This window comes from Pipra filicauda, unplaced genomic scaffold (genome assembly GCF_003945595.2).
Source record: "Pipra filicauda isolate LSUMZ 115617 unplaced genomic scaffold, ASM394559v2 scaffold244_size1468961_pilon, whole genome shotgun sequence".
Classification (NCBI taxonomy): Eukaryota; Metazoa; Chordata; class Aves; order Passeriformes; family Pipridae; genus Pipra; species Pipra filicauda.
Genome location: NW_024104359.1, coordinates 809,004 through 818,615, shown reverse-complemented (window position 1 = coordinate 818,615; position 9,612 = coordinate 809,004). Strand labels below are relative to the sequence as shown.

At 43.8% G+C, this 9,612-nt stretch overlaps 1 protein-coding gene across 2 annotated transcripts in view; it reads right to left on the bottom strand.

Annotated features, from left to right (window-relative positions):
- Positions 1-6,138: 6,138 nt before the first annotated feature.
- Positions 6,139-9,612, bottom strand: part of GOLIM4 (golgi integral membrane protein 4) — a 28,764-nt gene continuing 25,290 nt past the window's right edge. For both annotated transcript variants that reach the window (XM_027733285.2, XM_027733286.2), the window contains 4 exons: positions 8,876-9,043; positions 8,393-8,461; positions 6,709-6,789; positions 6,139-6,377 (listed from right to left, as the gene is read on the bottom strand). In XM_027733285.2, coding sequence (XP_027589086.1) covers positions 6,216-6,377; positions 6,709-6,789; positions 8,393-8,461; positions 8,876-9,043 — 480 coding nt within the window. In that variant the 3' untranslated portion in view covers positions 6,139-6,215. The remainder of the gene's footprint in view (positions 6,378-6,708; positions 6,790-8,392; positions 8,462-8,875; positions 9,044-9,612) is intronic.

The window sequence follows — 9,612 nt, the reverse complement described above, 5'->3', positions numbered from 1 at the left end:
ATTATTGCACCACATCCCCTAATTTTACAAGCAGATCGATCCACTGACACGACCATCTGGCATGGCAGTAAAACAAGGAGGGGAACTATTTCCACATCTTATGTGGAAGCCCAAGGGCTGCAGTTGGCTCTTCTGTGCCACATAAAGTTACTGCTCCTCGGTGGGAGAGCCCAGTGGGATGCAGGTATTCCTAAAGGACTAGCTTGGGTTGCAGGAGGTTGTGGAAACTCAGAACTGAGCTCATCTACGAGAGTCTTGCCCAAGCTTCAGTCGATAGAATTCTGCACAAACTATTTCTTGATGTAATAATCTATATTTCTGTACACCTGTGTATTCCTATCCATAGAATCCTAGGATGGTTTGGGTGGGAAGGGACCTGAAAGTTCATCTCATTCCACCCCCCTAACATGGGCAGGGACAAAACCTGTGTCATTTCAAGGTAACACAAAATGCTCCGTGGACACTGGAGCCAGTGAAATCTGCTGTCTTGGGGTTCATGTCCTTCATTCCTCTTCTTGCACAGTAACTGTGGTTATATCTCCAGTTCTTCCACTCCTGCTCACATTCCCTGCTCCCTTCCACATCCTCTGATTCCTGGTGATTTTCCAGCACGATGGCTGGTGCTGAATTTACTTGTCCTAGGGTTGGAAGGGACCTTAAAGATCATTTCTTTCCACCCCCCTGCCATGGGCAGGGACACCTTCCACTATCCCATGTTGCTCCAAGCCCAGTCCAACCTGGCCTTGGACACTTCCAGGGATGAGGCAGCCACAGCTTCTCTGGGCAACCTGTGCCAGGGCCTCCCTACCCTCACGGGGAAGAATTCCTTCCATAATATCTAACCTAAATTTCCCATTTTTCAATTTGTACCCATTATAATACATATATATATGTTAAGCCCTCTCAGCTTCATGCACAGGAGCTGTTGTTTTTCTCACCTGTCACAGCAAATGACCAGAAAATTCCTGTAAATCCTTGTAACATGGGAGGGATGTTAATATTCCATTGGAATATCTGCTGTGCACAAGCAGCTCGGGGTCCTGCAACCAGGAGTATCTTACAGAGGGCTGACCTGGGCTGTTCACCACAATTACTACTTTACAAAGGTATTTTGCAGCTCCTGCTGGGAAAGATCAAGCTTTCTACAGGTTAGGGACAAACCACAGCTCTTTCCATTCTCTTTGACACCAGTGGGATTCACAAGGTCTGTGATTTAATTTCATAATCTCATTTTTACAGAACTCTGACTATTTTCTTCTAACAATAGCATTTGGTCATTAATTAAGGATTCTGTCTTTTCCAAAATGTCACCTAGAGCTTTCTTTCTTATTTTTTTTGTTCCCTTGACATAAGGTCATGGATAAAATTCCCTGTGAGGTTTAACCTTTCATTAAAGCTCACCTTTTTTTATCTGCTTCAATTCATAGTTAAGCTCATAAGTGCACTAAAGGCAACTCTGTGACAGCTTTTCCAGCCTGCTCCGTGATGGGCATTCCCTGAAGGGGCTGTTACTGCAGCTTCCAGGGCACCAGGAGTGTGTCCAAGGCATTTTGTGCCCCTGTGGTCACGTATGTGGCTGACAGATGCAGCGCTTACGATGAAGAAAAAACATCCTGATAGTTTTGCCACCTCTGAAACTTTGGCAGAGCATTAATTTGTGCAGTGGAAATGTCGATCTGGAGCTGAGGAAACACACAGGCCCTGGGTGACCTCAGAGGTGAGGCAAGGGAAAGTCAGGAAAACAGTGAGAGATCAGCCCCAGGGCAAAATTGTGCTGCAAAATATTTTTTGAACTGATGAAACCATTTGCTGTGTGGTTGAAAACATGCAGAAGATAGAGTTTTATATATTGATGACTGTGATCAGAAGGCTCAGCAGGACTCTAGGGCTAAACTCAGGCCCAATCTGGTCTCTGTTCCCAGGTTTCCTCTCAAAAACCTTGTTAAAATCCCCTGTGCTGCCTTCCCTCGGTGCCTCTTCCTAAGGCAGGGTCTAAACACTTTCATAAAATGATTCGTGATCTGCAGGTAGAAGCAGCTTTGAGAATGAAAAGTTTATTATAAGGCAATGATTGTGTTTCAAGCAATCAGAGGTTATTGATGTCAATGCACCTTGAACTTTCCTTGGGGCATTCCAGCATGTGAGTAACGTGAAGCTGTTGCCAATCTCATCAGCTGAGTCCCTGACTGTAACAGAGCTGATAAATACCTTTAATACACTGAAATTCAAAGAAAACATTTTAAAAAGACTTTATTAGTAGATATGACAAAATCATTTTGTTCTTTATTCCCTTTAAATGCCATGATGACGAGAAAATCATGAATAATTCTGCGTTTGAACCAGTAAGAACAACTGTGGAAGGGAAACCTGTTTGAGGGCTGATGATGTGTCAGATGGACTGAAGACAGCTCTTTATCTTGCTCTGGATGCACAGCTTTGGGCTTCTCGTTCCCCTCACCCTGCAAATCTTCTGGCTGTAACAATAAACATTTATTTCTGGCTGTAGCAGAGGAAGAAGCTCCGTGTGCTCTGTAAACATGTTTTACGTGCTCAGACTTGAACAGCCGAGTGAAGGTCGTTTTGAGCAGGGAGTGCCCTGCGGCTCCTTCGCCGGGAAAACCTGCGGCAAAAGTGGATAAAACTTGTCAGGACCTAATTTGTGCTCAGTGCCAAGTGTATCTGTGGGCTGTGCTCTGAACCACAGCCAGTTTGCTGTTCGCTGTTAAAGATAACACAGCAAGGAACAGCATTTTAACTGAGGTGAGCTGTGGAGCCACAGCACTGGATCTGATCCACTGGAGCATTTCCTGACCTGCAGAATTAATTCCATTGGGTTTTATTCGTTGAATGTCATTGTGTTGTGCATTTATGCCTCTTATCATCCTTCTGACTGACCTTTCAATTTACCATAGGCAGGACTCTCTCACGATGCCCAAGCTGGGCTTGAATTAGAAAGACTTGTCAAAGATGTGCCGTGATCAAAAATTCATCACAGCCTTTAAATAAATTGCTGCAGTGAGTAATTAACTTAATTACTAAACATGGTGTATTTCTGGCCTGAGTTTTATTGTGGGGTTTTGTTTTGTTTTTACTGGGAGGCTGAGGGCTTCTGTCTCACTGGGTGGCTGCCTCTGTGAGTTCTCAGCCAAGTCTTTCCTGAGCTGTCTGGAGCATGAACTTTCTTTCCATAAGCTGAGTTTTCCCATTGGTCTCACCCTGTTTCCTGAACTGTCTCCAATATTTTGATGAGTGGATGTCAGCCCTGGTCATGGTGTGCCCATGGCTGCCTTGGGCTGCCAAATCCCAGAGTGATGTAACTTTTCCCTTTGAATTCCAACTTTCACTCCATTGGTGTGTGACTCTCATTAGTCCTAAACCACAGTGTCATGCTGGGAGTCACACTCTGTGAGCTGGAAAACTGAGACAGAGCATTTCCCTCTGCTGTTCATTCTGTGTGCCAGGGCTGGAGCTGTGGGACATCTCCAATTTATTTTTAGGTCACATAAGCTCATTAATTTCTTGATTTAGCAAAGCATTTGGCATTCCCTGAATTCCAGGGATCCTCGGGCAGTGAGGACCTGACATGTGGGTCCCCCTTCTCATCACCAGCTCAAGCACCCAATGGGCCCAGTGGGTCTGGCACTAAGTGACCCTTGTCAGGCACAGGGGTCAGAATGACTCCAGGGGGAGCCCAGAGCAGGCAGCTGTGCAAGGTCCCCCAAGAGACTTTGCAAAAATATTGGAACTGGGGTTTGAGTCCTGCATCTCTGAGCTCTGAGCTGCTGGCAGGGAGCAAAGCTGGCTGGGGACTGTGGGAAAGCCCCAGAACTGATGGAGTGGTGGCCAAGGTGTGCTGTGGAGGTGCCACACAGGTTTTGAGCCTCATGTCTCACTCATAAAGTTGGTCTTCAATCAAGTAACTCTTGTCTGCAGTGAACAGGCCCTTGATCAAGCACAGAACAGGTTCTTGTGAAGACTTTCTTGGGCTGTTCACGTCTGATGTGCACTTGTGCTTGCTGAAGTGACCATCCATCTGTGGGGAACACAGGCTGGTCCAGCACAGGGGGAGCCCTTATCCTCGTCCTGGGCAGGGTTTTGTCTCTCTTGCTGGAGCCACCTGTTACCCAAGTGGATGATATCCAACAGAATATCATGAAAGCTGCTTAATAAACCTGCTTTGTGCCCTGGGACACTGGGACCTGTGAGCAGCTCTTTAATTTCACCCACAATCAGCAAACTGCTGAAGCAATTGGAAAGGAGCAAGAAGCAGCTTATTGGGAAGATGCTGTGCTGGGGGATAGTTTGTACCTGCAGGTGGCTTTGGAGTGGCTTTCTCTGCACTGCAGACAGTGTGTTTTTCACACCTCCATGGGTACTGCTGTATCCATTAATATAAAGGCTCCACTCCCCTGAAAATACCACTCCCCTGAAGAGCTCCAGCTCTTTCCCTGCCTGTCCCTACTTGCTCTATTAAAATGGAATACAAACACACTGTTAGGAAAACTAACACAAAACCTCACACTTGTGCAAGATCAGTAACTATGTCCTAGTTTATTGACTGCAGTCAAGTTTTATTATGCCTCAAATAATTAAATACTGCAACCGTGACATTAAAAATACAGGCCAATTTACCAAAATAATTGTATTCTGAAGATTATGTACATATTATACATTTTACAGTCTCATGTAAACTTTTTTATACATAAGGTAAATCTTATTTATGGTAACTAGAAAACCCAAAATACTTGTTGACAAAAATCTTCCTGTGAAACGTAAGCACTGGGTTGGGGACATTTAGGAAAATTGCAAAGAATGGAAACCAACTATAAAACTTAATATAATTGAGTTAGTAGAAAAATGAATTAAATTACATTCATATAAAAAGTTAAAACTAAAAACATTGCTATGCATCATTATTAAAAAAGGGGAAAACCCCCAATCCTTCGTTTTATATATTAACACACACTTTGGGGAGCTCCCCCGGGCCTCATTTCCAGCAATGGGGCACAGCCTGGGAAATCCAGATTCCCCTTCTCCTTTAACATATATTAAATAACTAGTGTCTGTACCAATACAAATATTGTATAGATTCATGCACTGTGATTATGTTCATAGCCTACACCAAGGCACAGTTTTTGTGTTGTCCCCCCCACCCTCAGGTTTCCACATGCAGTGCTGGAGGTGTTCGCTGGGCAAAACAACTTCTGTGGGGTTTGTCTCGAGTCTGATTCTCACACCAGGGCACACAGAAATCCTCCCAGCACAGACTTCAAAAAATAAATAAGTAAAAGAAGGTAAAAAGGCCTTAGTTCAACATCTTGCACCAATCATGTCAGCTCAGTTACTCTCTGCAGGCTCCAGAAAACGTGGCACTGAGACAACACAATCATAGTTCTCCGGTCAAATATTTTATATATTAACAAGGACAACGAAATTGTTGCTGCTGTAAATCTTCATCCCTGTGACAGCTGTAGTGTTGTGATTTGGCATACTGGAGCTTCAAGTCTAAATGGGTTCCCAGCTCCTCCAGCACACCCCCATCTGCATGAGCTGCCAGGCAGTGCGTGTAATTGAGGTACCTGGGTATGCTCATTAAAATAAATGCATAATTGAAGTGTATATAAACAGCGGCCAAAATTAACAGCTGTTAACCTGGCTGCATCCTGAAGGCTTTGTAGAGCTTGCATATTTTATAACTGTTCTGCACCTAGAAAAGGCCTGGTCCTGCAAACAGCTCGGCCTGTGCTTGTCCTCGTGAGGTTACAAGGAATAACCAGCCCTTAGTGAGGATAAATCCTGCCATGGAAGACAATGAGCTGGAGTGACTAAAGTCAACTGGATTTAGGCACTAGAAATATTCCTTCAGTGTTGAATGTGTCTGAAATTACACCAAACAACCCTGTCAGACCTGGACAAGGTGAAAATGTATCCAAAATGGCCTCTATAAACCATGCCCAGAATTAGAGAAAATTAAACCTCGAGGATGTCTGTTTATGTACAGCTGGAATAGAAAAGAAATCCTATTCTAGAGTATCAAAATACCGTATTCATATAAACATATGGGCACCTAATAGAAAAGTAAAAAGTGTAAAACACAAGGTTTTGTTTTTTTTTTTTTGGAAATTAAATATCCTAAAAAAAAGTTCTTTAAAAAAAAAACAAACCAAACCAAACTACAAAAGGAATTTGTGTCCTGAAAAAGAAAAATGCAGGGACTACATCTCCCCTCGTCTACGAGATTTTGCTGCAACAGCTCTGCCTTCCTCCTCCTCCTCCTCTTCTTCCTCCTCATAATTGTCTTCATGAATTTCTTTCTGGTTGTTCTCTTCTTGCATTTCTTGCTCTTGGTCTGTCCCTCTGTTATTCTTTTCATCTGCCTGATTGGGGGGAAAAAAAAGAACAGGAAAAATTACACACAGATATTCAGTGCCAGTTCCCTTATAGTTTATTTTAGGGCAGTGAAATAACTGTCAGCTGGAGCTGTGAGAGCTGATGGACAGGAACAGGAGAAGATTTTCCAAGGCCTCCAGGCAGCAAGAACTGCTGTGGAGGTGGAAGGATGAGCAAAATGAAGTTGGGATGGCATAAAAATTTCAGGTCTATGATTAAAGCAAGCTGCAGCAATTATGTAAGATCCCTGTGACGTGCTCACAGTTGTGTTCAGGGTTTGATCATGTCCCCAGACCTGTGGGTTTGCCCAGGACTTACATTTTCCTCGTTTTCACCATATGGCTCCTCAGCGTTGTGTTCCAGTTCTCGTTTTTTCTCTTCAGTCAAATCTTCCTGGACCTACAAAGCACAGAGATGTTCTCCATGGTTTAATTTCCTTTTAGAAAGTGGCCTGTGGCATAACTGTGCACATTTTCACAGCGCTGCTTTTGCAGAATGGAGATTTAAAAGGAGGGAGGAGAGGGCATGGAGAGGTTAAAGGAGGATAAAAAACCCATAAACATCCAACAATCAGCAAACTCACTCCCTCTGAGAGCATCTAACTTTCAACTACAATTCTCACAGACCCTCTCATCATCACCTCACATATTTAGCCTTCCATCCCATGCTTTAACTTTACATAGATATTATTTTCTCCTTGTCTTTCATAGTAGGAGTGTTGTGTCATGATACACCAAAAGAATCATTACTGACACTCTCACCCCACTGTGGACTCCCAGAACTATTTCAGTTTTGGCATGCAATGCAGGTATTTAATGGTAACTTTGGCCATGCTCTCCCAGAATTTGAGGGATCCTTCTGCCAGCTGCTCCCGGAAAACCACAAAGGAGCAAGTGGGGGATTGGGAGCAAAGAACAATCTCTTCCAATGCTATCCTTGGAGAGAGCAGGTCATGCTGAATCTGTTTCCCAGATGATCAGCTCTTGGATCTCTCACTTGTTTCTGTTCTGTCAGCACTCTCCCTCAATTCCATGTCCCACTTTCCACATTAGGTGCAAATATGAAAGAGGAATGCTTTTTGCAGTAAACCTGATTTTCTTTTGGAGGATCCTGTTATCTGCTCCAAACAGTGTCCTGCAAACTGGGTAAGATGCACCCCTCACATCAGGATCACTTTGAGGGAAAGATTTCAAGAGCAATGTGTAATATTTGAGTCAATCTACTAAAGAAATTAATCCCCTTTACAGCATCTTATGTCTCTCTGGATTGCTCACTCAACCCCTGCTCACACTTTACTACTTCCAGTAAGCACACTGGGCATAGCCCATGTACTGAACTGCTTCCTGTAAGCCAAAAAGGAGATGCCAGAAGCCAATCGTTCCCAGTTCCTAATGAGCTGGTTTGATGTCAGGAACAGTATTCTGAACTGGTGAATGCTGAGTGCATCCCAGCTAATCCAGACAAAGTGCTCTCCAGGAGGGAGTAAGGAGCAGCTGATTCCACTGCTTTTTGTACAGCATTATGTGTGAAGCAGAGAGCAGGAATGAATCAGGTAGGTGTTGAGGGCCTGCAGCGTGGCTCCTGCCTGCAAATAGCTTGGATTGCTCAGGAGGAGCACCAATAAATCAAAGTCAGAGCTAAAGAGTGAGTGAGTGGCCAAGGAAGCAGTTTGCCCAGAACGGCAGTGTGTGATTAGCCATTAATGAGGTTTTCTGTGACCTTGAGGTTTCCAGGAATTTTTTCTTGTGTTGTGATTGGCTTAATCTTTTCAATTATTGCCCAATTAACACTGTGTGGCATGGAAGACTGATGGATTGCATGAGAAACCCTGAATGTATCCAGAAGGGGACAGCAGAGTAATGGCAAAAGCTTTCCAGGTTTGTTGAAGTCAGACAAAGTGACTTGGGTTCATGCTGCAGTTATAAAGGATACCAAGGCTGAATGTTAATGGAGATGTGCTCTGCTACCTAAGTCCATATATGCTTGAGGTCTGTGTTCTTACCTCCTCTTCTCCCTCATCCTGGTACTGTTCATCCACATTGTCTTCCTGCTGGTCGGGGTTTCCTGCCATCTGCACAAAGATCACAGAACAATTCAGTTCTAGTGCATGTCTATTAACTTTAGAAGACTGAAGATTAAAGCTTCTTGTTCTGGAACTAAAACTCCATGTACAGCTAAAATAACAACAATGGCATAAGAAGTTTGAGTTCCTTCATCAGCAGCAGTGAGAGCCTGGTTATGTGATTCAAAACCGCCCTCAACTGAAAAATTGCAGGATGATTATAAGAAAAACTACTTCACAGAATACAGCAAGACCTTCCATACTAAGCAGGAAAACAGTGGAATATTCACACCACTAAAGACCAAAGCCATAACAATACAGCTTGTCTCTGTCTGGAGGAGTTTACAGCTTTAACAGGGTTGAAATGTGCAGCATTTGACCTCCTGAAGAGGCCCTGTGGGTTCCTCCTTTCCCTTTACTGACCACCAAGTGCTCTTCCATTCCTGGATGTCCTTGTTTCTGACTGGCTTCCTTGTGCTTTTCATTTTCATCTGGTAGGTTTTCTTCTCGCTCTTGCTCAGCTTCCTCAAATTCATCTTCTCCCTGATTATTGGGGTCGTCAGCAGGATTCACATCTTCCATGGCTGCCTTCTGCAATTTTCAGAAGTGAATGTTAAACGCACATTTTTAGCTCATGGTCAAACTCCCTTTCCCTTGAAAGCTACACTGGCATGAGCTGTGCTAGAACCAACTCCATCCCCACTGACACCAGCTGGAATCTCTACAGGATCAGGGCTCGCTGGGTAAAAGCACCTCAGCACTGGGCAGAGACAGAGCAGAAGTACAGGTGTCTGTCTGCTAAAATCTCATGACCTGTTTCACAGAGGCAGTTGAACAACTTTTGTTTATTGACTATCTGACAACTGACAGGGCCTGATAAGGCCAGGTGAACAAAGATAAGGGTTTAAATGCTCCTGGCTCCAGAGAGCTGATGTGATCCTTCAGTACCAGGCTGTCCTGCACTATTGACCTTGTCTATGTCTGTAATAAAACAAAACAACACTCACCTTTCATCTTTGCCATCCAGAAAAGGAGCATTTTCTTTCTGCTTATCATTCAGTAAGAGCAGTTCTGTAACTTTATAGCTAACAAGTTAAAGGTCCTCTGGAATTATTTACTATACACTTTAATTTTCTGAAGGGGAGTAAAGAAAATACTCT